At 50.1% G+C, this 26,198-nt stretch overlaps 2 protein-coding genes across 4 annotated transcripts; both read right to left on the bottom strand.

Moving 5' to 3' along the window:
* Positions 1 to 422: 422 nt before the first annotated feature.
* Positions 423 to 4,650, bottom strand: LOC120649955 (65-kDa microtubule-associated protein 6-like). Its single transcript, XM_039926902.1, has 10 exons — positions 4,362 to 4,650; positions 3,971 to 4,177; positions 3,196 to 3,456; positions 2,218 to 2,436; positions 1,966 to 2,121; positions 1,706 to 1,865; positions 1,448 to 1,599; positions 1,272 to 1,359; positions 1,007 to 1,155; positions 423 to 888 (listed from the first exon to the last, which is right to left on the bottom strand). The coding sequence occupies exons 1-10, from the start codon at positions 4,491 to 4,493 to the stop codon at positions 529 to 531; spliced, it is 1,884 nt and encodes a 627-aa protein (XP_039782836.1). The 5' UTR covers positions 4,494 to 4,650; the 3' UTR covers positions 423 to 528.
* Positions 4,651 to 8,162: 3,512 nt separating this feature from the next.
* Positions 8,163 to 25,543, bottom strand: LOC120649956 (putative 3,4-dihydroxy-2-butanone kinase). Of its 3 annotated transcripts, XM_039926903.1 has the most exons (20): positions 25,424 to 25,543; positions 25,244 to 25,317; positions 25,085 to 25,148; positions 23,923 to 24,035; positions 23,787 to 23,834; positions 23,531 to 23,602; positions 23,359 to 23,448; positions 22,257 to 22,430; positions 21,945 to 22,028; positions 21,223 to 21,278; positions 20,331 to 20,461; positions 16,673 to 16,765; positions 10,814 to 10,881; positions 9,740 to 9,883; positions 9,607 to 9,650; positions 9,267 to 9,350; positions 9,119 to 9,186; positions 8,930 to 9,042; positions 8,755 to 8,850; positions 8,163 to 8,576 (listed from the first exon to the last, which is right to left on the bottom strand). In XM_039926903.1, exons 1-20 carry the CDS (start codon positions 25,461 to 25,463, stop codon positions 8,445 to 8,447), a joined length of 1,788 nt encoding a protein of 595 aa, XP_039782837.1. In that variant the 5' UTR covers positions 25,464 to 25,543; the 3' UTR covers positions 8,163 to 8,444. The 3 variants fall into 3 exon arrangements, with proteins under 3 accessions (XP_039782837.1, XP_039782838.1, XP_039782839.1); XM_039926904.1 differs by lacking the exon at positions 9,267 to 9,350; XM_039926905.1 differs by lacking the exon at positions 16,673 to 16,765.
* Positions 25,544 to 26,198: the final 655 nt, after the last annotated feature.

Here is a 26,198-nt window from a genome sequence, read left to right as displayed (position 1 = left end):
TGTGAACTTGAAAACAAAAGGGTAACTTTCATCGGTTTTGATCCATGACATAGGACTACACTGTATTTTACATTTTCCACTCAAAAAACATGTTGTGGCAGACAGCACCAGCCGCCCGCGCCGCCCTACGTCCACCACCGCCCCCGTTCGTCGCGCGCCGCACGCCACCGCCGCACTAGGCCACGGTTCCACGAGGTGACGCCCGCCTCGCCGGCTCGCCCCCATTCCGTTGCGTTGCATGCATCCGGCAGCTGATCGAGGCAAAGCCGTCGCCCCTTCGAAAGTCTGGACACGTACGGTAAGTTGGTAACACGCGTCGGACCGAGTTGAGTACGCGTGCCCGAGCGCCACCGGCGACCAAGTTCGCTTCCGCCGATGGGAAGGCGAGGTCACGCCGCACGCGCACGCCATTGGCGTCGCCATAGAGCTAGCAAATGTTCATCCATTAACCGTGTAAACGAAACGTATCCATAGTATACACGACCGTGTTGCTACTATACTAGCACTCGTTTTCGACCTGCGATCAGTTCAAGACAGCGCGAGCGACGAGGACATGCCGCCGCCGCCGGCCTTGGGCACGGCGGCGTAGCCGAACGGCGGCCCGGAGAGCCGCCTCGCGCCCTTGAGGAACTCGCCGCAATGCCCGGCCGCTCCCGCCCCTGCCGCCGAGGACCGGGGCCTCCCCAGGAGCTCGCCCGCGCCGCTGCTGCCGCTGCCGCTGGAGGACGCGCCGCTGCGCACGGACGGCGCGGGCCTGCCCGCGTCCACCCGCTTCCTGTTCACGGAGCAGGGCTCGGCGGCGCACGCCCGGCCGAAGCTGCTGCCGGGCCGCTTCAGGTGCGGCATCGCTTCCTTCTCGCTCAGCAGGGTGCGCAGCTTCTTCTGCTCCTGCGCCCATGGGAATCAAATCACTTCAGGTTAATTCTTGTGGCTCGGCAGAGCTCTTCATTAGCGTGTTCTTGCAGGTGCCAGAGAAAACAATTGCAGTGATGCTTGTTTTTCTTACCCTGAGTCGCCTCCTCTCCTCCTCCTGCCTCAGCCTGGCTTGCTTGTGCTCCTCCAGGACGGCCACCAGGCGAGCGCCATCGTACAGGAACGGCTTCTTCCTCTCGCTCTCCCACGCCAGTGTTCGGCTCATCAGGTTGTCGACGATGGCTGCAGATTTACCGACAGCGAGTTAGTGTAAGCGAACATCTGGCAAACAGAAAGTTGACCTCAAAGCTTCAGAGATGCAGTAGGGATAGCCAAGTCATCATCTGTCAATGTACTACCTGGGATCTTGGTGATGATAAGCCTTGCTTTCTCGGCGCGTTTCAAGTTGAGCCGTGCGATTCTGCCAGTACTGAACCTGTTCTCATCCTGAAAGCAACATTTCCCTCTGTCTTTATCTTTTTATTACCGCATACTAGTTGTTAATCAATATTTCTAATGCAGATTTTGGACATACCATGTTGTACTCCTCGAGCCATTGCTCCTCCTCACAAGCCAGCAGCAACTTGTTTATCCTGTCCATGATGTCTTTCCTGGACTGGAGCTCCTCCCTGGCCTTCGCGATCTGCTGATCGATGCTGGCCATGAGCTCAGAAGGATTCACGAGGCCTGGATCAGATGCCACTCAACATTAGGCACATAGCCCTGACAAGACATACATCTCTTTCACCTGGAGCGCAATTCAGTAGCAAACACAAGAGCTCTGAACCTATACCGGAATCGATCAGCGCAATGGACTTCTCCGGCACGGTGCTCGCATCGGGCTCCACGTGCATGCTCCGGCAGATGTTCTCCAGCTCCAGCCGCCTCTTGAGCACCAGCTCCTTCATCCGGCCGGCCTTGAGCCTCGTCAGCCTCTCCACCTCCTCTTCCGTCTGCGCCGCGCCGGCCGACGCAACAGCTTAACAGATCAGTCACCATTCACCAATGCATCTAGTTGATGAGCGACGAGAGCAGAGTTGTTCAGTGCCTCACCTTCTTTATGGTTGCTACTGACAGGACACCGGAGGACAGGGCCTCCTCCTTGTCAGGGTTCAGAACGGCCGTCACCTTCCTGAAGCCCCGCCGCTCCTCCTCCGGTGAGTCCATCAGCTCCCACAGCTCCACCAGCAGCGCCGCTGCCTCTCGCAGCTGCAAATGCAACGCAGAACACGCCGATCGATGAGCAGGTTTAAAAGGAAACGGATCGGATGCAGGGGAAGAAGGCTGGCTGGTGGCAGCACGCACCATGGCTGCCCGCTTGGCCTTCTCGGACGCGAGCATCGCCCCGACCTGGGCGAGGCTGCCCAGCGTGCTGTCGCTGATGCTGGTGGGCTTGCCGGGGTCGGCCGTCTCGTGCAGCCCCGGGTGGACCTCGTTCACGACGGCGATGAAGTCCTCGCCGAGCACGTCGCACAGCGAGTGCACTTCCGTGACGTGCTCCAGGACCCTGTGGAGCCGGTCAGACTGCAAAGATTCCACAATTCGTGTCAGTTCGTCAGTGTCATGTTGCAGAATTTGAGGGAGGGGTGTTTATTTTAGGCCCTGTTTGGTTCCCTAGCACAAGTTGTGCTAGAGAATTTTGACCGATAATTACTGGTATTAAATGAAAACAGTTTGCAAAATTAACTCCACAACCTCTACGCTACTTTGTGAGACAAATCTAATGAGGCATTTGACCGCATGATTAGAAGATAGTTACTGTAGTATTAATATAGCCAATCATGAATTAATTACCATCATTAGATTCGTTGTGAAAAGTTACACCCATTCATGAAAAAGTTTTGCAAATAAACTTCATTTAGGGACTCATGCATGCAAGATTCTCTTCGTAGCACAAATCGTGCTAGCCAACCAAACAAGGCCTTAGCGTCGATGTCACAGTCAAATTCCTACGAGTGTGAATGGCTGACGACAGGATTCTGAAACCAGTACGATAATATCAGGAAAGCCAAGGGCGAATTGACTGATGAACCAATGCCAATGCCAACTGAACGACATGAACAGAGTAAGACCGAAACTGACGGTCCTACTAGTTGACACTTGACAGGCCCACCTCACCGAAGGTTCAGACCTGAGTGTATCTGTTATTAGTCAATGATTTGTGTTAAGCAGTCCCTGGATCTGTTAATCTGTTACTACTTTTAGTTTCCTGTCTGAAAGTGCCGCTGCACAAGCTTGCACGTTCAGAAGTTTCAGAACCAGGAATGCGCTAGGTTGCCGTACCTTCTCTTTCTGCAGATTGGTCAGGCGTGCTTTGTACTCGTTCAGCCTCCTGATCGTCAGGTCATGCTCCTCCACCTCGCTGGCCCTGGGGGAGCCCTCGTAGCCGTAGCTCCTCCCTGAAATTTCAGCGCTGATCTTCTCGATTTCCCACTTGATGTCAGCGAACTGCCTGCTCCGTTCTGCTTTTATCGTCCTCAGTTCTTCCAGCAGGGATGTGGCCGATGACACCCGTTCGGTCAACGTCATGGTCCATTTGTTCACCTAGAGGAAGGAGATCACGACGGTGTACCAATCGTAAGATAAAATCAACTGTCGTCTTACTACAATGCCTGGAATGAAGCTATTTCAGTCTTGATTTTATTGACAAGAATATTCAGACTGAATGTGTGAAAATGATTTGAGTAAGTTGGCATTGACAAGAATATTCAGACTGAAAGTATAGTTATGTTATTGTCTTCTCTCTTTTTTTTTTACCGTAACTACACTACTGTAGAAACATATAACGAACTATACTTTGATTTTGTACTGTATCAATTTCCAAGAGCTACACATAATTACTTGTGATTGCACGAGTAATATTACACTACTGCATTTCGCAATGAGAAACTATACTACTCCAATAATTATCCATTTTGATTCTTGACAGTGTTAAATTGAACGGATAGAATATTTCAGCAGTTTCCTTCCAAAAAAAATTCAGCAGGAGCAGTAATAACTGTCTGCAGGGAATTAATTAAGAAAAAGAAATTGCGAAATGGAAGAGAGCAATCGATACCTTGAGCTGCGGGCTGTTGTCAGCGCCGAGCGCGGCGGTGAGCGCGGCGATCTCGGCCTCCCCGGCGGCGAGCGACTGGTGCAGCAGCGCCCGCTCGCCGGTGGCCTCGTCCACCTTGCGGCGGTACACGCGCATGCACTCGGCCTCCAGCTCCCGCACCATCCGCTCCCGCTCCTCCCGGCTCTTCCCGATCGCCCCCCACAATTGCTGCAATTGAAACCACAGGCAACCGCGCGCTCAGCTCAGACATGCCATGCGCTGATGCGCGCGCTCGCAAACGACGGAGAGAGAGAGAGAGAGAGAGAGAGAGAGAGAGAGAGAGAGAGAGAGAGAGAGAGAGAGAGAGAGAGAGAGAGAGAGAGAGAGAGAACGCACGGCCACCACCACACACCTTGAGCTCCGCGAGCAGCGCGCCGCATCCGCCGGGCTCCGCGCCTCCTCCGCCGCCGCCGTCGCCGCCGGTCACCGACCGAAGCAACGGCATGCCGTAGAGCAGCTCCGCGGCGGTGACGGCCTCTCCCATATGGATCGACCCGCCGGCGAGCGAGCGCCTCGCTTCTCCGATCGAGGTCGCGCGGGCCTGAGGGGCGGGGGGTTTAAGAGGGGTTGCTGCTGCTGATGCACGGGGGTGGAAGGATCGGAGGCGGCGTGTGCGTCGTATCGGGTTGGTTGGGAGTCGGGTGAGGAGGCATATATAGCTAGCCGGCCGCGGGTCGTTGCATGATTAGCTGGGCTCGCCGACGTCGCTGTCGGCCGCGCGCGCCGCTCCGGGGAATCGGAGGTCGGAGCTACCAGCACCGGCAGACCAGACCAGCATTGCATCGGTGATGGCCGATGGGTGGGGGTATGGTGTGGCCAGCCACGCCGGCGGCTGGTCTGGTCGATTCCGTGTAGGCCCTGAGAGCGCGCGGCGAAAGGCAGAAAAAGAAAGGAAGCCCCGCTAATAGAGCCAGGGTTTTGGTGCGGCGTGTGTTTTGCATGCCTAATCCTGCGGTTAGCGCAGAACTATCACGCCGTGTGTTTGTTAATCGATCACCGAACTGAACGAAGATCGTTAGTTACGGCCTTACTGGCTTCGATGGCCAATGCATTTGCTTCTGGAAAAAGCTTGCCGAATTAAAAGATGCAGACCAAGTCAATAGTGGAAGCATACGATTCGTCATCATGACGAAACAAAGAGAGACAAGCAGGTAGTGTATGGGGTGCCGTTCGTCCATTCCTTTCATATATACATACACGTATGCACAAGTTGATCAGAATACGTTCTCACGGGTCACGAGCAGTCTTGTCCAACTCACTCTTATTTCTTCCTTTCTACTAATACGGCCGGTCTAGCGGAAATACGTACGTTGGGCCGTGCTTGTCATACATGGACAAAACGCCGGCAATAATTAAGCAAGCTATATATCCACCAGAAAAGCTAAGGTTCATGTCATCAGTGCAGAGGCCATTTCATTCACACTCTGAAGAAGCTTTTAGATAATTGCGCCCCTGTATACGAAGCTAAATACTTTAGCATCTCTGGCTCCTCTGATTGCTTGATGATTATATTATTAGCTTGGGGTCCCTCTGATTCCCAGGAAGAGCTGGCTGTGTGGGTCTTAATCTGCGAGCTTTAGGTTGAGCAAGCGAATGGTTGGAGGCTGGAGCAGAGCATCCCGTGAGGTCAACCACTACTACAAATCGACCACGCACCAGCTGCCCGATTGGGAGTTGGGCAGGGGACGCTGTGTGTTCCCAAGAATTTTGTTCCAGAACAGTGCCCCTGAATATCAATGCGTGCATGACCATGATTTGGTATCCTCCTTGCTAGCACCAAACATGTATATTAGTTTCTTAATCTTCTTTGCCTTGAACTGGAGAGAGGGGGGGGGGGGAGGGAGAGAGAGAGAGAGAGAGAGAGAGAGAGAGAGAGAGAGAGAGAGAGAGAGAGAGAGAGAGAGAGAGAGAGAGAGAGAGAGAGAGAGAGAGAGATGCAACATTCTAACAGTCCATATCATAGAACACCGAGGTGCACTTAAAATAAGCACGAAAGAGGGGAGTTCTACGGGCAGGTCGCATCAAATAAAGTAGAAAAGGCATGCATGCATGACAAGAAAATGACCTCTTAACAGATTCTTGAATAGAAAATACTCCGAACTAGTGACAGTCGGTGGGCAGAAGGAACAACAGGAAACAGAAGGAGGTACAGTCACAGGAAAGGGAGTGGGGGGTAGATGTCGTTTCAGTCATTTTCTTTCAGAAATGAAGGTATTTCTTCGCAGGTGCCTGCGAGGAAGCCTGAATTTTTTAAAAGAATGCTCGAGAACTTCTGCACATGTTTTTCTCGCGAGGACTTCGATCCATGCTCTCCTGAGTAGATATGCACGCAGGCAACTGAGAATGACGGCCACTGAACGAACCGGCAGTTCCTTCCCGGTGGATGCTCTTGCAACGGCTGGATTCATTCATCAGCCAGCAGGCCCTTCATGTGCCGCGGAGCACGTGGATGCTGGCACTGCCTCACCTGATGCTACTACTAGATCTGGATGCAGGGCCAATGGGCCATGCCCAAACCGGTCGAACTACAAGAACAGGAAATGAACAGCAAGCCGATGGCCGTCGGTTACATGTGCTGCCTGCCAACACACGTAAAGACTCTCAGAGCAGAGAAGAAAAGGAGTCTTAAAGAGAGTTGACAACGAACAATCAGGGTTGTTAGCAGCTTGCCGCCAGCACGGCAGGAAAGGCGGGCGACGGATTGATCTCTGAATCCAACGCGCGAGCGTGCACCCGAACGTTCGAGCTCCGGGCTGCCAGACTGCATTGTCTAGCTGAACGCTGATGACCCCGTGGATCGAGGCGATCTGTTTCCGTAACACTGAGGAAGAAGCCAATCGCCGATGTGTCCATATCATTCGCATTGCATCGCGAAACGAGAGTTGCAGGAGTTCGTTGCAGTCAGATTGTTTCCTGCAAAACTCCCGTGAAATTTATGGCTCCCTAACCAACAAAAAAGGCAGTTTAATTCGTTTACAAGATTGTAGACCACACATATAAGACACTTTTCTCTCTAAATAAAAACTACACAACCAAGCCAATCATGGAGGCACTAATTGAGAACCGGTAGATGCAGGCATCATCCATATTGGATGCGCACAGGCCAAGCCAGCACGCAATCCCTGACTGTACCTTGGGCCGGGCCGGCCTAGAACAATAATTCATGGCACCAACCGTCTTTCTTCCCAACCTCTTTCAGTCTTTCTCCTGTCTCATACTTTTCTTTGGCCATTATCCGCTTTACAGTGATTTCAAATCTAAAAAGAACGGGCGAGCAGCCCCGGATTATCGTAATGCGCTCTGATCCCTTGTTCACATTGTATCGTATGATTGTGTGCTTTTTCTAAAAGAAGTACAGGCTTTACAGTTACTACCAACCAAGGTTAGCTAGCTGCAGCTTTGTTGAGCACACAATAATTGACAGTATAAGCTGGAGATTTGGTACAATTATAAACTATCCTGTCGGAATTGGATACTGCAGTATGTGGCCTTGATTAAAAAGCTATATCGTTTCAAGAGAGAGGAAGAAGCTATGTTCCATAACGACTTGCAGTAATGCAAAAACGATGGAACCCAAGACAGGCACACCAACGTGTTCAACCATCTAACATACTGCATAAATAATAGAAGAGTCTACAATGATGCACCTTGCATGATTCTCAAGAGTGCGTTAAGTTATAGTTGCCTTAAATGGACCAATATCCAGATGGAGTACAGTAGCATCACAGTTGTAGACAGCTTTGCAACTGAACACTACAGTTCTACATATAATTTTTTTTTATCAATTCATTGTCGACATGCTTTCCAGATAAGGACCCCACACTGGATGATTAAGAACAGTCAAAATCCTTGGAAAAAGTATATTCATACACAGTAGCATGTCTCTCAGTTCAGGTTTTTGGGGATAACCCCGAGCAGTTCAATGCAGCAAACATTAATTACAATGCAATCATATATGGTAAGATAATATATAAGCTAATCAGCTCCTATCTGCCAAGAACAGTTAGTGGATAAGCACCATAAGTTGGAAACAAGCTGGCAAGTATGGTTCAAATGATTGGCCAATCACTCCAATGCTAGATTCTATGAGAGCCACTCACGGGTACATATGCACAGCAAGGTGTGATGTGCAGTTTGCTGCCAGGAGAGATGCTGAGGACAATGGATCTAATTTTCCAGTGCTTTATCAAACCCCATTTAACAAAATTCACATTCTACATCTTTTCGTTCAAATATTTATAGAAGTGAGCAGATGAGCGTCTTGTAGTTACAGCATCATTATCATGCACAATGCTACCGTGAAAGTTTTGATGCCAAGGCCAAGCAGAATATACACACCACTGAAAATTGGAGCCAATGAAATAGTAGACAGAGATCACAAGGACTGGCCTGTATATGTGCGAAACTTTGGTAGGCAAGTGGAGCTGAAACAGAGCTATGATTTTGAATGGCACGACATGCTCTTCAATGAAAGGGCTACAGCTCTATACCAAGCAGCAACAGCCATGGCTCCAGGATCAGGAGCTGATGCCAACTTGTCAGCAGCAATATAGGATGATCTACCAGCCTGAAACAGCAGAAATTCAAGCTTCATCATTTAATAAAAATCCAATGGATACAGATGAAGCAAATCTGGTAAAACTGCTTGATTTTATTTTTCAGAAAATGAGACCTCCTGAAGTTTAAAATGCATAAAAGAACATCTCTTTTTTCCACAAAAATTCTGAACATGGCAAAATTCTCACCTGGGCCTGCATGTGTCTTGTGGATTCAGCACCAGTCATGGCAGCTTCAGATGATACAATGAATGCATCAAGAGGGTCATCCCCAGCTTCAAGTCTCTACTCAATAAGAAAGACTTCTTGGGTGAATTCTGATACTTGTCAACATAATAGAACCGATATATACATAACTTCCTACCTCTCTAAGAATTTCTGAAGCAGGAATCAGAGCATCAAGCATGGTACGATAGCCTTCACGAGCACCACCATATTTGCTGATGGCAACGATGGATGCTTGTAAAGCATTAGCCCCTGGAAGCAATGCAACCCTTGTATGACTTATATGGTACATGGAAGAGATTCAGTATGTATATGAAAAGTTTCTTACAATGCTTTGCTTCTACTGTTTTAATGCCCTTTAAACTTGCATAGGCAGCCTTACAGAGTATGTCATACCTATATAGAACATGGATTAGTTATGCTAGAATTTTTCTAATTTGTAAAAGGAAGCAATTCCAGCAGGAGAGTGGTGATACAAGATCCCAGTTGTTCCTCCCATGACCCGTCTAACTGTGGCACCAATCTCATTCACTGTTTCAGCCGCATCATTCATCGGGTAGCTGAGAAGAGGGATACTAATATTAAACACAAATCCTGAGATACTATGCGGGGTCACATTACAAAAGGAAATAATTGCAGGAAAACAACTGACAGATGATACTTGAGGTTAGTTGTTTCTACTCAAGTGTCTCTAATGCCAAGTGTTTAAAACAAAATTTCACCCAGTCAGCGTGTAAGCCATGAGCCCATGATACAGGTTAACCAGTATACCAACAAAGTGGTTGGCATGTAAAACTGATTTCAGTTTTCCATTACCATTTTTTCATGTCATCAAGTATAGCAATTGCCCCCCTATACATCTGAAAAGATTAAAACGAGTTATGTTTTTAAATGCTATGGGATTATAACTAGAAAATAGCAGAAAAATAGTCCTAGAAGTATGGCTCACCGTTGTCCCACAGTCACCATCACCTACTTTACTGTCCCATTCATTCAAACTATCCTTTATCCTGATTATTTCTTTAGCACCTGCTTCAATACAAGCCTCTAAAATGCAGCCCTCCTTGGTTAGCTCTCGACTTTGTTGAAGCATCTGCCAATTAACAGAAAATGAGCTAAGTATGAAAGTATCAACCAAAGACACATTGTATAGGTTTTTTTTTATGTCAACAAATTCACTATTTTTTGAAAATTTGCAATATAATTCATCCACTACCAGATGAAAATTTTGGTAATGGTGTCATCAAGAGGTTATTTGAGCATAAAAGTAACATTCCTAATTATCCTATTTCCACTAAATTAGATGTACTATAGCGATCCCATCCATAGTTTTAGTTTGTGCATGTTCTCTTGTTACCGAAGGTTTTATGACCAGGTGGAACTAGCAAAAACAGAAGCAGCTAGGAACATGGGAGAAGGTTGGACTCTACTGGTTGCTTGAGCGCTCAAATGCATTTCTATTTTTTCTGAATGTAGTACACAGTTGACAATAAAATCATGTACTATAATGAAAATTGGCAATTCAATAACTCAAATACTTGAGCAGATGTCCATACAAACTCAGAAGAGGCACTATTTCAATAGTGAGATATAGTAGTAAGAGTTAGAACGCCCCACCTAGCCAACCCGACCATAAAACCCAGGTGTTATAGTGGGAGGGGTGGGGGCTTTTATCCTCAGTCCAACATTCCCCCTACTGCGTGCGAGCCGGGCGAGCCGCGGGGCTGTGCCACCTGTCCGGTCTCAGCACTTCGGTCTCAGCGAACGCAGCCAGGGAAATCGCGCAGCGGAAATGCGTGGCCGGGAGGGATCGAACCCAGGACCACGGCTCTGGTACCAAGTTAGAACGCCCCACCTAGCCAACCCGACCATAAAACCCAGGTGTTATAGTGGGAGGGGTGGGAGCTTTTATCCTCAGTCCAACAGTAAGGACGCATACAAATCTATAGAGGAAAGCAAAATATAGTTTTCCTTTGAGAGACAATGACAGAGTTAGTATATACACTCACTATGGAAATCCTACCTTATCACTCTTCATCGCACATGATGGTGGTGCTGGAACAGAAATTTTTGCAGGTTTTTGCCGATCTCCTGCAGAGCAAGCAGTGTCTATCTTTAAGGGTCAATACGTTCTTGAGCGCGTACAGAAAACATACATAATAGTGAAGCTTGGAACAATGCTTGCTTGGTTAATGTAACATGAGCCTGGTCTAACTAGGTCAACTTTCACCAATAGCAACAACTTCAATCAACTTCACAAGTAAATATGAACCAGATAATAAGAATCAATTTTCTTTTGTGAAAAAGAAGATATGGCTAAATAGACCTGTTGGTGTATATGTGAGCCCATGTATAGAGGCCCATGTATAGGATCTATATATCCCACCCTTCTAGGGTTCGGAGGAATACATTGAGTCATTTTCTCTAGCATGGTATCTAGCCTTCTTCTTCCTCTCCCTCCCTCCCTCTAGCAGCCGCCGGCGCCGGCGCCGCCCCACCCCTCCTCCTTCCCTCCCCTCCTCTGCTCTGGATCCGGCGCCGCCCGCCTCCTCTGCGCTGGATCTGGGCGCTGCCGGCGCCGACCCTGCCGCCGCGGACGCCGCGGCAAGCCTCGCGGCCCTAGCCGCCGGGCCCCCTCCTCCCCTGGCCGCAGGCACTGCAGGCGTGGGCCCCTGGGGCTTTGCTCCGGCCGCTACTCCTGCGTCGGGCGCCAGGCCCCCTGCTGCTGCCGTCAGGCCGGCCGCCGGCACCTCTGCCTCCTCTCCGAGCGGACGCGGCGCCTACCCTGTCGCCGCCGCATGGAGCTGCTCTGCTGGCGTGGGGGCCGCCGCCGCCTACCTTGCCGCCGCCTCATGGAGCCGCTCTGCAGGCGCGGGGGGCGCCGCCGCCTGGCTCGGATCTGCGGGCGCGGGGACTTCTGGCGCCGCGGGAGCCACGGGCCCGCAGCCGCCCTGCAGACGCCGCCTGGGCCGCCCTGCAGACGCCGCCTAGCCCTGGGTGCTGCGGACGCCGCGGCAAGCCTCGCGATCCTGGGTGCCGTGGGCGCAGCCGGCCCGGCCCCCGCGGGCACCCTGCCCCTCGCCGCTGCGGACATGGCCGGCCCGGCCCTCGATGGCACGGCTGGCGTGGCGGCGGCGGCCGCCGCCGGTGCCCCTCCTCTCTCCGTGGGCGCGTCCCCAGCTCTGCCCTTGGCTGATGCCACGCGCGCCGAGGGCGCCGCCACCCCTGACGCCGCGCGCGATGCGGGGGCTGCGCGCGCCGCAGTCGCCGATGCTCCATGGCCAGCGCTCGGCATGTCCCCCGCGGACGCGCCGTTCGCCGCCGCCGCCTTCCGCGGGCCGCTGAACGTCGCCCGAGCTGCTCTGGCCGAAGCTGCACTCGCCGCGGCCCTCCTCGCCGCCAAGTCCGAGGCTGCGGCGTCCCAGGAGCGGGTTCGCGCGGCTGCCCTCGATTGGGAGCGCGAGCGCTCCACCGCCGATGCTCTCACTCATCTGGTCGCCGAGGCGGAGCACTCCTTCCTTGTCTCCTTCGGCAAGCAGCCTGTCGTCGTCCCCTTCCCCGAGCACAGCACTACGTCCTCGCCCTCCTCCACCGTGCTCGTGGCTGCTCCACCGGCTCCCTCCGCCTCGCCTGCCACCTCCCTCCTTGGCCAGCACGGCGGCAGGGGAGGCCGTGGGCGTCGTCTGCAGCGGGGCCGTGGTGGTGCTGACGGTGCTGCTCTTGGTGCTGATGGTGGGGGTCGTTGGGGCCCGCCGGCTACGGCTCCGACTCCTGCTCCTGGCCCTGGAGGTACGCCCTGGCCATCCTTCAGCACCCCGTGGCCAGGGCGCCTCCCGACGTGGCCGATTCAGGGTCCGGGGGGGGGAGGGGCTCGTCCTCAGCCCCAGCCGGCGGCCATGCTCGCCGCCGCTGCTCCCCTGTTCGCGCCGTTCTGGACCCATCCGCTCCACCCACCCAGCAGCCGACCTAGACTGGGGGGTGGGACCAGGCCGCACTGGCGCAGTCCTTCAGCGCCATGGAGCGGACGCCACCGGTCAGCACCGAGTGGATCGCCGACTCGGGTGCCTCCTTCCACACCACCCCAGATGCCGGTATTCTCCTTTCTGTCTGACCCCCACACCCCTCTTGTCCTTCCATCATGGTTGGTGATGAGTCTTGCCTTCCTGTAACCGCCGTGGGTTCTGCTCCTGACTCTTTTCGTCTTCCCAATGTCCTTATTGCTCCTCAGATGGTTCATAACCTTCTTTCCATTCGTCAGTTTACAGCTGACAATTCTTGTTCCATCGAGTTTGATTTTTCTGGCCTCACTGTAAAGGATTCGGCCTCCCGGCGTCCGCTACTCCGGTGTGACAGGACGGGGCCCCTTTACACCCTTTGCCTTCCTTCTTCCGCTGCACCACTCTCGCCTTCTTCGCCCTAGTCGTCTTGGTCTGCAGCTTTTGCCGCGACGCCGTCTTCCACCACCTGGCACCGCCGTCTTGGTCACCCTGGCCGCGACGTTCTAGCTCAGCTCAGTCGTAGTACCGATGTTCCTGGTACTAGGGCTCCTGCTGAGCCCCTCTGCCATGCGTGCCAGCTCGGTCGTCATGTTCGGCTACCTTTTTCTTCTTCTTCTTCGCATGCGAAGCATGCATTTGATCTTGTTCACTGTGACCTGTGGACCTCTCCTGTTCCTAGCCTTTCTGGCTATAAGTACTATCTGGTGGTGGTCGATGATTTCTCGCACTACTCTTGGACGTTTACTTTGCGCGCCAAGTCTGAGACCTTCCCCACCCTCCTCCACTTCTTTGCCTGAGTGTCCACTCAGTTCGGTCTCACCGTTAAGGCCGTCCAGTGTGACAACGGGCGGGAGTTCGACAACTCCACCTCCCGTTCTTTCTTCCTCTCTCGGTGTGTTCAGTATACCTCTCCTCAGAACGGCAAGGCTGAGCGGATGATTCGCACGAAGAACGACGTCGTGCACACCCTTCTGATCCAGGCCTCTCTACCCCCCGTGCTTCTGGGCTGAGAACCTCCACACCGCCACCTACTTGCTTAACCGTCTTCCGTCCACTGCTTCTCCTGCTCCCACTCCACACCACGCTCTTATCGGTACCCCTCCTCGCTACGACCACCTTCGGGTCTTCGGGTGTGCGTGTTACCCTAACACCTCCGCCACTGCTCCCCACAAGCTGGCGCCCCGCTCGACTCATTGTGTGTTCCTTGGTTACTCCCCTGACCACAAGGGGTACCGATGCTTTGACCTCACCTCTCGCCGCGTTCTGATCTTCCGACTCATCTTTGACAAGTCGGATTTCCCCTACTCCACCTCCTCCACACCTTCTCATGACCCCGAGCTGGAGTCTCTGTTTCCGACTGACCCGGTGGTTCAGCCATCTTTTCTTGTCTGTCCTTTCCCTGCAGGTTTTCCCGGTACACCGGCACCGTTTCCGGTGATCCCTGCTGCGCCGAGCGCGGCCCCGGTGCCCGCAGTCGCGCCACGCGCAGCCCCCGGGCCTCCGATCGTGCCGCGCGCGGACCCGGTGTCTCCTGCTGTGCCACGCGCGGCCCCGGTGTCTCCTGCTGCGCCACGCGCGGCCCTGGTGCCTTCCCCTGCACCTGCGCGGTACGCTCAGCCGGTGCAGGTGTACCGGCGCCGACTCTGGCTCCGGAGGCTCCTCCGACGTCTACACCGGAGTCGTCGCCTCCGCCGACTCGCTCTCGAGTCGAGCCGGAGGTGTACCACCCACCAGCCATCCATCGGGATCCTCGGCATATCCATCCAATGGTGACTCGGCGGATGGCGTCTCAGGCCGCGACCCTCTCCGCCACCGAGGGCGAGCCGCGGGTCTCTCCGGTACCCTCCTCTTTCCGCAACGCCCTGGCGGATCCTCACTGGCGTCGCGCGATGGAAGAGGAGTACGCGGCTCTCCTTGCCAACCAGACGTGGGACCTCGTACCGCGTCCGTCTGGTTGCAATGTGGTCACCGGCAAGTGGATCTGGACGCATAAGCGTCGGGCTGACGGCACACTGGAGAGCTACAAGGCTCGCTGGGTTCTCCGGGGTTTCACTCAGCAGCCTGGTGTGGACTATGATGAGACCTTCAGTCCAGTGGTGAAGCCCGCTACGGTGCCTACGGTCCTCTCGCTTGCGCTCTCTCGCTCCTGGCCTTTGCACCAGCTGGATGTGAAGAATGCGTTTCTTCACGGCACTCTGTCAGAGACAGTATACTGCTCTCAGCCAGCGGGATTTGTGGACTCGAGTCGTCCGGATATGGTCTGCCGGCTCAACAAGTCCCTCTATGGTCTGAAGCAGGCTCCTCTGGCTTGGTACTCTCGGTTCGCCACGTTCTTGTTGACTTTGGGATTCGCCGAGGCCAAGGCTGACACTTCTCTGTTCATCTACCGTCGTAGAGATGAGACTGCTTACCTGCTGCTCTATGTTGATGATATTGTGCGCACAGCCTCCAGTCAGCAGTTGCTTGAGCGCGTCATCTCCTATCTGCAGCAGGAGTTTGCTATGAAGGATCTTGGTCAGCTCCAACACTTCTTGGGCGTTACTGTTGAGACTCGCCCGTCTGGCCTGTTCCTTCACCAGCGGCAGTATGCACTCGACATTCTGGAGCGGGCTGGGATGACTGATTGCAAGCCATGCTCCACTCCTGTCGATACTCAGGTGAAGCTGTCTGCTGATCTGGGTAATCCCGTAGCTGATCCTACTGCCTACCGGAGCCTTGCCGGTGCCTTGCAGTACCTGACCTTCACCCGGCCGGATCTCACCTATGCCGTTCAGCAGGTCTGTCTTCACATGCATGATCCCCAGGAGTCTCACCTAACTGCACTGAAGCGTCTCCTCCGCTACGTCCGTGGCACTGTTGGCTTCGGCTTGGTTCTTCACCGCTCTCCCACCTCTGAGCTGGTGGTCTACACCGACGCTGACTGGGCTGGCTGCCCGGACACTCGCCGCTCCACTTCCGGCTACGCCGTCTTTCTGGGCTGCAACCTTGTCTCCTGGTCGTCCAAGCGGCAGCCGGTTGTCTCCCGCTCCAGTGCTGTGGCGGAGTACCGGGCTGTCGCTAACGGCGTGGCGGAGGCATCGGCTCCGACAGCTCTTGGCGGAGCTCCACAGCTCGCTCGCCAAGAACACGCTCATCTACTGCGACAACGTCAGCGCCGTGTACCTCTCCACCAACCCCGTCCAACATCAGCGGACGAAGCATGTGGAGATCGACCTACACTTCGTGCGCGACAGAGTCGCCATCGGCGATGTTCGGGTACTCTATGTCCCGACTATCTCCCAGTTTGCTGACATCTTCACCAAGGGACTGCCCTCCTCGACCTTCTCGGAGTTTCGCTCCAGCCTCAACGTAGCCGGTGGCTAGTTGTGGCTGCCCGGGGGGGGTATTTGCCATTTGTACTATCTTTGTACTCTCTTCTTGTCCAGTCTTGAACACCGCTGCGCCGGTAGTTCAGACTGTGGGGGGGGGTGTTGGCTTTCTTGTTGTCCAGTCTTGAACACCGCTGCGCCGGTAGTTCATACTGCGGGGGGTGTTGGTGTATATGTGAGTCCATATATAGGATCTATATATCCCACCCTTTTAGGGTTTGGAGGAATACATTGAGTCATTTCCTCTAGCAAGACCTTTGAAGATACCTTTTGGATAACACAGTAAATTCCTAGCCATCCAAATTACCCATATCCTAGACATGTTAAAGCAGTATTCTTATTCCCCGTGTCATCCAGAAGAGGCATGACTAATCCAATCAATCCAAATTACTGTATATCCTAGCAATGCTAAATCAAGCAAGTGGATTGCCAAAACTAAGAGCAACACTCATTACCCTGAATGTAAGAAATTGCTACCATGATAAATCAAATTACTGTCTAAAACAAACTTATTACCATTGGTTCCAGCCGGCCAACAAGGAGCTTTAGTAGAGGAATCTAGGCACTGCAAAATTGTTGCATCTGACTTCATGATGGATATTGAGAATCCTACAGAAAATGATGGATACTGAGCATCCCACCCAAAGATTTTTGAAGTCATTCCATGCTATCCTAGTCAAGAAAAATGATATTTTTTTGTCTTAGTTCCTGTTAGCGCGCCCCACCTAGCCAACCCGACCATAAAACCCAGGTGTTATAGTGGGAGGGGTGGGGGCTTTTATCCATAGTCCATCATTCCCCCTACGGCGTGCGAGCCTGGCGTAGCCCGCAGCAGGTTCTAGTGCCTGGCGTAGCCCGCAGCAGGTCTCAGCACACGAGAGGCGCAGGGGAAATCGCGCAGCGGAAATGCGTGGCCGGGTGGGTTCGAACCCGGGACCTCGGCTCTGTGTTAGATATATAGAGTTGTATTTGTGCTTGTATTGTGTTTCTTGTAACCCAAGCCTATACGGCCTATATAATAAAAGGTCACCCCCCTTCCTAGGGTGTGTGGTGTTTCCCTAATTCTCTACATGGTATCACGAGTCCGGGGCCCCTCTCCCCTGCCGTGCGCCCTCCTTCCGCTGCCCTAGCCGCCAACCAGGGACTTCCCCAGTTGGCGCCACACCGCCTCTCCATCGAAAGTCTGATGTGCACGGTCACTTAGTAGATTTCATTGCCTACGCTCGTACACAGTTTGGCCTTCCTGTTAAATGCTTTCAGGCTGATAATGGAACTGAGTTTGTCAACAAGACCACCATAACTCACCTAGCAGCTCATGGGATCTTGTTTCGACTCTCTTGCCCTTACACCTCACCCCAGAACGGCAAGGCCGAGCGTGTCCTTCGTACTCTTAATAATTCCGTGCGCACACTGCTCATTCACGCATCCATGCCGCCCCCCTACTGGGCTGAGGCCCTTGCAGTAGCCACATATTTGCTAAATCGCCGTCCTTCATCATCCGTTGGTGGTGAAGTCCCGTATACGCGCCTTCATCGTACGCCTCCCTCCTACGATCATTTACGCGTCTTCGGGTGTCTTTGCTACCCAAACCTGCAGGCTACTTCCCCACACAAGCTAGCTCCTCGCTCGACTGCATGCGTTTTTGTGGGGTATCCATCTTCTCACAAAGGGTATCGCTGCCTTGATCTCTCTACTAGGCGCGTCATCATCTCACGCCATGTCGTATTTGATGAATTTTCCTTTCCCTTTGCTCGGGATCCTCCTTTGCCTCAATCCTCTCTGGATTTCCTCCTCGATGACATTTCGGATATTGTGCATTGTCCTACTAACCATGCGACAGGTTCGACGCGTTTGAGTTCTACACCTCCAGCGGTAGCTCCATCCTCCATGGATGTTGAGCAGCCGCCCTCAGCTCCAGCGGCAGCTCCGTCCTCCATGGATGTTGAGCAGCCGCTCCCTGCTACTAGTCCCGGTGGGCGTGGTCTCGTGCCCCCGTCAGGATCTGCTTCGACTACGGGCGGGCATCTTCCTGTTGGCGTCCCTGCAGCTCCACCAGTGCCTACAGGGCCTGCTGCAGCACCTGCTGCACCTGCGCCTGTTGCAGGGCCTGCTGCTGCACCTACGCCTGCTGCAGGGCCTGCTGCTCGGGCTGGTCGTTTCGGCACTGTCTACAGTCGTCGTCCCGTCAACGGTCCCCTCCCCGTTCGACGATATGGTGCTACAGCTGCTAGACTTCAGCCGCCTGCGCCTCCTCCTCAGCCGATGCGCGGCTCTTCACCACCGCCTACTCTCCGACGGCTGACACGTCTTCAGTCTGGTACCATACAGCCTGTCAATTATCGGAACTTGTCTGCTGATCATGTCGTTGCTTCTCCTATTCCGAGCAATTATCGCAGTGCGCTTGCTGATCCCAGTTGGCGAGCAGCTATGGCAAATGAGTTTCAGGCCCTAATTGACAATGGTACTTGGCGTCTTGTTCCTCGGCCCCCTGGTGCTAATGTTGTGACAGGAAAGTGGATTTTCAAGCATAAGTATCATTCTGATGGTTCCCTTGCTCGTCACAAAGCTCGTTGGGTTGTTCGAGGATTCTCTCAGCAGCATGGCATTGATTATGATGAGACATTCAGTCCGGTTGTTAAACCAGGTACCATCCGGACAGTTTTGAGTATTGCAGCCTCTCGCCACTGGCCTATTCATCAACTGGATGTCAAGAATGCTTTTCTCCATGGTCATCTTAATGAGACAGTTTATTGCCAGCAGCCTCCAGGTTTTGTTGATCCAGCCCTTCCTGATCATGTTTGCCTTCTACAAAAGTCGCTTTATGGCCTGAAGCAGGCCCCCCGTGCTTGGTACCAACGGTTTGCTACATACATTAAACAGCTTGGATTTGTCGCCTCTGTCTCTGACACATCCTTATTCATCTACAAGGATGGCGCCCACATTGCTTATTTGTTACTATATGTGGACGATATTGTGCTGACTGCCTCGTCTACTGGTCTGCTTCATGACATTATTGGTCGTCTTCACACTGAGTTTGCTATGACTGATCTTGGGGCTCTTCATCACTTCCTGGGTATATCAGTTACTCGTTCTTCAGATGGTTTGTTTCTATCACAGCGTCAGTATGCCTTGGATCTCCTTCAGCGTGCTGGTATGAGTGAGTGTCACTCTACGACGACGCCAGTTGACACCAAGGCGAAACTTTCAGCTTCAGATGGAACACCAGTTGTTGATCCCTCTGAGTACAGGAGTTTGGCGGGGGCTTTACAGTACCTTACTCTCACTCGTCCTGATCTTGCATATGCTGTTCAGCAAGTCTGTCTCTTTATGCATGATCCTCGCGAGCCTCATATGGCGCTCGTGAAACGTATCCTACGATACGTGAAGGGCACGCTGACTTCTGGTCTTCATATCGGCGCTGGACCGATCGATACACTTACAGCCTACACAGATGCAGACTGGGCTGGCTGTCCTGACTCCAGGCGATCTACTTCAGGATACTGTGTTTTTCTTGGCGACACTTTGGTTTCGTGGTCATCCAAGCGACAAGCTACAGTGTCCCGTTCTAGTGCTGAGGCTGAGTACAGGGCTGTGGCCCATGCTGTGGCTGAGTGTTGCTGGTTGCGTCAGCTGCTTCAGGAGCTTCACATTTCCCTCTCGAAGGCTACGCTCGTCTACTGCGACAACGTCAGTGCTGTTTATATGACAGCCAATCCTGTCCATCATCGACGAACGAAGCACATCGAGATTGACATTCACTTCGTCCGCGAGAAGGTGGCTTTGGGACAAGTTCGTGTTCTTCATGTGACATCTTCACATCAGTTTGCTGACATTATGACTAAGGGTCTTCCTGTACAGTTGTTTACTGATTTTAGGTCCAGTCTTGGAGTCCGACAGGCTTCCCCTGCGACTGCGGGCGGGTGTTAGATATATAGAGTTGTATTTGTGCTTGTATTGTGTTTCTTGTAACCCAAGCCTATACGGCCTATATAATGAAAGGTCACCCCCCCTTCCTAGGGTGTGTGGTGTTTCCCTAATTCTCTACACTCTGGTACCATGTTAGCGCGCCCCACCTAGCCAACCCGACCATAAAACCCAGGTGTTATAGTGGGAGGGGTGGGGGCTTTTATCCATAGTCCATCAGTTCCATCATATTAAAAATCTTATATGCTACCTTGCATGTCAAGTGAAGTCATAAAAGATCCTGTGTAGACTCTGTCAGTAGCAATTCCATATTCCAGTTGCAACTCACGCACAGCCTTTCTAGTGGCAATCATCAACTCCATGGTAGGAGTAGCACCTAATCTGTATATTAGAATGTACATACATGAATATTGCATTCATTGACCTAATCTTTTAATTCAAGGGAATACTTAAAACAGTTGAAAGCGACAGTATCATACATGTGAAAAAATAAAACAAACTCAGACTCTCATTTGAAGAAAGAATAACAAATATGTAAATTGCCAAACTTCATACATGAATTTCATTTGAAGTATAAATTATGGTGAAAGTAGAAGTATAAATTTCATTTGAAGTCCATTTCATGGAACATATTCTGTTTTCTGTATGGAATAATCTACAACAGGTTATCGATCTTCATCTGCAAATTAAAGTTTGCTAAAGATACAGAAGTGTATATATAGCTTTATCTGCACATTTTATGACAGTCCAATAGCTACTACCAGAAAGTCAAGGGCGTCAAGGGCCAGTCCTAGAAAGACGGGACAAAGGCCAAATTGTGCTATATGCATATACTATACTGTCGTTGCACATTTCTCATGTCGAGTTCAATCATACCAAAATACTACAAATGATGCAGGCAGCAATGTCATTACGCAACATTACCCAAAAGTCAGGCCAAAGACGCACTGTCAATCAAGTCAAACATGTTCATTTTCTGGCAGAAGATTTTAGCTAAATGATTTAATCATATTCTATGATTTGCATAGTACTCAACATTATTGTGTCAGGATTGAAGAAAATTATGTATTTACTAATCTAATATACTAAGTTGAGAATTTTACTAAGCATATGCAACAAAACAACATTTGATAATGATGTACCCATTAGTCAGGAGAATAACCCTGTCGCCGCTTGTAATAGGAACATATCGAGTTTCCTGTCAGAGTGAGCAGAAGTACATTTTTAAAAAAGTATTTAAATAGTTTTAACAAAAAGTTGAATTAAACTTTTAAAAGACAAGTCAACTAATAATACAAAATGTTTATTATTGGTTTAAGTTATTGTGAGCACAGCAGTACTAAATGATAATAAAAGGTAGTTTAGGTCAACAATGTCAAATTCCTGCAATTAGGCCTAGTTTCAAAAACAATTTTTATAACTAGGGACGGCGAACAAAACTAGGTAGCAGGAACGAAGCCGCTGAATATCATGGTAATTGGAGAAACAAGATTTGATTGGATTGAAAGAGGAAGAAACATGATATTTCATATTATCTAAATCAAGAAGGTGAGGCGAGATGGATAGCAGAACAAAAATAAGAGAAGTTCTTTCGCTAGGTCTGGCTTGGGAATTCACTTGTTATCAATTGTCAGCAATTTTGGATTATTGTATATAGCTTGTGATATATACATGCATCTTAAGTGAACGAATGAACCGTATACCAATAATTTGCTTTGAAGTGCCAATTTATATTATACTAAAATTAGCCTTTCACGCTGACTTCCAGTTTCTAAAATTTAAAAAATGTTTATTTCAAAAAAAAATGAAAGAAACTGCAAAGTTAGCAGAATCATGAAGTCCAGTGTCAGAAGAGCTAGGATACCGATGACAAGATCTGCTTAAGAACACGAGACACCACTACATCAACAGGCTGAAGTTCAGTGACAGCAGCGCCAGGCTCTCCATGCTAGAAACACAAAAATACTGTACAATTAGATAATCAAAAGTTTATGCAAATGCTGTATGCTCAATAATAAGCCTTTTTAACCTAAAAAAACCTTTTGTGTACTATTAAGTTGAAATAAAATGCAAAAGATTACCACAGTATATAATCTCAAGTATATAGGTATAATTCTAAAGCATGAATCCTCCGTTGCATTTATGAGCTGACAGAAATTTGCTGAAGTAAACTTACAATTCCAAGACCGAGCTCTATTTGTTCTAGACCTAAACGATCAGAGGTCTCCTGACCAGGCAGTGTGCACACTGACAGAGCAACTCCCACTGTACCAACAAACTTGGATGCATGCCTTGCTTGCTCAGCTACCTCCTCAAGGGGCAATCCAGCATCGGCAGCTGCTCCAGCTACCTGTGATCAGACAGGCCGATATTAATCTTAAATAATCTAGAGAAGCTTGTGAATAATCAATAGTTATCTCTCAGTTGTAAATAGTTTCAGGACAACAACAAAGCCTTTAATATCAGAACAAGAACCAAACAAATGAAAAATTTAAAAAGAGTTATTCACAACGACGTGCCTTGTAAGCGGAAGATAAATTTTAATCCATTTAGAACAGAAATAAATGCACTTGTCGCTCACTGGATCTAGCATACAAAGTTTGTATAGGGCTATCAGCAAACCTTACATGAGTTACTATTTCTAATGAAAACAAATTGATCATTAAAGTAGACAGAATGGAAGAGATCATAAGATCATGTCATGAATCACGACTTCATGGCTTCACTAAAGTGAAGAGTGATGATCAACCATCCAAATGACACTATTTAAACCCGCAAAGTACTAAACCCCCTGATCTTTAAAACCAGGTTTTATACCCCCTGAAGTATTTCAAACCATCTAAATAACCCTGTACATAGGGGGGTTGAGTAGACTTATTCCAATGACAGAATATGCAGCAAGCAGAAAAGATAGGTATCTGATCTCGATGCAAAAGGAAGCAGGGAGGACCACTGCATTCTGAACTACGAAAATTAATATACAAATCACATGATCAACTGTACATAAAAGATCCACGGGAAAAGGAAGATCTTCCACCTATATAAATTTGTAGTACCTCCTAGTTTAGAATGTACATATCATCCCACATGAAGATTACGGTCTGACGTAGAAGTTTATTTTTCAGAACGACATAGTCTACCACCTTTGACCTTCATTTCCATCATTTGTGGATAAACCGAAGAAGGCAACATAGAATCAAAGAACAACAGAAATGAAAATAATAAACCCACATTTAAGCATTGAGAAAATGTATATTACTAAAATACGAGAGTATTACCTTATTCACGAGAATTGTCCCTGCAAGGCCTCTCCTGCCAGCTATGCCTCGAGTCGGTGGGAGAGCACAATCATCTCCAACGATAACCATCTGATGTTGTTGGTTACACATGAAAATACATTCACCAGTTTTTATCTAAATTGATATCTAGAAGGCATAGAACATGCGCAACCTCCACTTTGTAGCCTTCAGATTTTGCTTCCTCAGCTGCTAGGCCAAAATTAAGCCGGTCGCCCGTGTAATTCTGTATTTAAGAAGGGTGTTTATATATTTAATTGAACATGTACTTAAGTAGAAGCTGTGGCATGGTGCCAGCAAAAAAATTACAGATGTATTAACCCATTGCCCTATGGATGTTCCTATTAAAGTCCCCCATTATCATTTGACATAAATTTGTAATACATGAAAGTGGTTGTAAAGGCAAGTACCGTTACTACTAAAAGACAGCCCTTAGGACCTGTTACAGCTCGGATAGCCTGCAGTATTAGAACTTAGAACACAGCATGGAAGTTCTGAAATCCAAGTGATTTCAGTTCTCTAGAAGCATTTTGAGAAGGAGCATACAGCCAAAATAGAGTTGACAGGTGGAGAAGTGAAAACATCTCCAGAAACAGCAGCAGTCAGCATTCCTTGACCAACAAATCCACCATGGGCTGGTTCATGACCACTTCCACCTCCTGCGTGAAGAAACAAGTTATCAAACCACCTCATATTAGTTAATATTTTTAGCCAGCAGGAAAATGGAGAGTTTCCATTAAACTTTTTGATATTTTACTGAAAAAAAGGGAGAGAAATCTTTTTTTTTTCTTTTTTTCTCTCGAACACGTAGCAGAACTGCGCATCAATATATTAAGAAGAAAAAAGGAGGGGATAAGAACCCCAAAGTTTTACAGAAAAATGGGCCTGTAACCCGCCCAAAACTACTAGACAACTCTTACAAGTAAAAGTAACTGGACCAAACAAGACCAAAACAAAAGCAAAGCCATCTAGGTGGCAGGAGCTGCTCAGGCGAGGAGATGAGAAACTCCTTGAGCCCCAGCAATAGACCACAGTCTCGCCTCCTCTTTGATGATTGTAACAACACATGTCAGACTAGGAGAGCATCCATCAAACACACAGCGATTGCGATGGTTCCATAAAGACGATGCTTAGAACTATCGAACCACTGTTTGAACACATGAAAGGAATTAAATAATCAAGGATAGCACGCGACAGCACGTAATGCCATTCCATCTAGCAAGATCACTCTTCAGCTCTCCAAGCATAGATGCCTGATCAAAATTCGAAGTACCTTGCATCTTCACGTAAGCAGTTTATAATTTCCTAGCGAATATCATACTATACTCTGTGAAGAGGATTGCACTGTTCCACGTCAGCGACTCTAGAAAACATGCTAATAGCTTGGCAGACAGCAGTATCTGGTTCGATATTTTTTGAAATAATAAGCTATCATGCACGCCAAAACCAAAACTCATACCAAAACTACAAAGTATAAGAAACTACTCAAAATGTCATCAAATATCAGACTAGTGCGTGATCGTTGAAACTTGCCAATTACTGTACGAAATTATCAACTGCAAAAATAAAAAAAAAACATATCAGTCAGGTTCATCAGCAAACTATACACTGCTCTACCCTCGATTACCACCGAATCCTAGCCCGATCATCGGCCCGAGTCCAAAATTGAAATTGACGCCCATAAAAGTTCCGAGGTGAGCATGATTACCGCAAATAACAGCAACCTTATCGTACGTCCCGACCGCGACATCGGAGCGGAGAACCACCTTGATCTGCACACCCAAGCGCAAAATTAATCGCAGCAACCACAAAATTATTGGGTGCCGAAGCGGCGGCCGCCGTTTAGAATTCAACCGCGTCGCCTCACCTCGGGGAACCCGTCCAGGTACTGCAGCCCGGGGTACGTCTCGGCTAAGCCCTCAATGAACTGCGTCACCACATCTGCGCCTCAAAAGTCAAAACCCATCAGGTTCCCCGGGATTTCGCGAGGGCCGCCGAAGCAGCCCGAGAATTCCACGCGAACGAGAAGGAAGCGGCGGTGTCGTACCGTTGGGATCGTTGATGAGCTTCTTCCCCCGCGCCGCCATGGGTGCCCCCGTGTCCGGACCGCAAGCGCGGGCGCGTCGCCGCGGACGTCACGGGAAGCCAAGACGCGGTGGGAACCGGATCCGCTGACGTTGGGGTTGCTGACATTGGGTCACTGCCAGCGGGCCCCAGCGCTAGTGGGCCCCACATGCGGTGACTCAAAGTCAGCCGCCCCCAACTGCAGCGGATCTCAATCCGCAGGGGAGAGTGGAGTAGTGGCGCTTTGTCTCGTCGCCGTCGTCGCGAGATGGCGACAAGTGTTTGGACGTGTTGGTGTGATATTACGATGGCGCCCTTCGGCTGAAAACAGTATTTTTCTCTCGCACCAAACCAGCACCAGCCATCAGCCAATTAGCAGTAAATTTCTCTCAAAACAAACCAGCTTTTTCCCTCACACCAAACCAGCACCAACCACCAGCCAGCTAGCAGTAAATTTCTCTTACAATAAATCAGCACCAGCCACCCGCCGCAGCCAACAGAACATAGAATAATATTTGGGCCTGCTGGTTTGAATCATCCGGCTCTTCATTTGAATATTTCGTTTACGTGCTACGAAGCTGACCACGAAATAAACTGGGTTTGCTCAAGTTTCGAATTTGTAGTTCTCGAGCCTCGAGGTACTCACAAAGACAGGTCCGAAGAACAAGTTCTCGGTAATACCGATGGGCTAGCCACATTCACGCACAACGAAGTCGTTACAAGTTGCATACCACCGCTCGATCAAGATAAAGCATGCT

The sequence above is a fragment of the Panicum virgatum genome, chromosome 9K, assembly GCF_016808335.1.
Source record: "Panicum virgatum strain AP13 chromosome 9K, P.virgatum_v5, whole genome shotgun sequence".
In the NCBI taxonomy this organism is placed as follows: domain Eukaryota; kingdom Viridiplantae; phylum Streptophyta; class Magnoliopsida; order Poales; family Poaceae; genus Panicum; species Panicum virgatum.
Note: the sequence above shows the minus strand (reverse complement) of the source record. Positions and strands in the feature narration are given on the sequence as shown.

What these genes read in the sequence shown, in the direction of transcription:
- LOC120649955 (XM_039926902.1), bottom strand. Translation starts at nt 4,493, where the DNA reads ATGGGAGAGGCCGTCACCGCCGCGGAGCTGCTCTACGGCATGCCGTTG. An exon ending in CATTGCGCTGATCGATTCCG is followed by an intron (nt 1,600 to 1,705) that starts GTATAGGTTCAG and finishes CATCTGATCCAG; the next exon opens with GCCTCGTGAATCCTTCTGAG. An exon ending in GGCTCGAGGAGTACAACATG is followed by an intron (nt 1,360 to 1,447) that starts GTATGTCCAAAA and finishes TGTTGCTTTCAG; the next exon opens with GATGAGAACAGGTTCAGTAC.
- LOC120649956 (XM_039926903.1), bottom strand. Translation starts at nt 25,463, where the DNA reads ATGGCGGCGCGGGGGAAGAAGCTCATCAACGATCCCAACG. An exon ending in ACCTGGACGGGTTCCCCGAG is followed by an intron (nt 25,149 to 25,243) that starts GTGAGGCGACGC and finishes TTGGGTGTGCAG; the next exon opens with ATCAAGGTGGTTCTCCGCTC. An exon ending in CTGAAGGCTACAAAGTGGAG is followed by an intron (nt 23,449 to 23,530) that starts GTTGCGCATGTT and finishes CAACAACATCAG; the next exon opens with ATGGTTATCGTTGGAGATGA.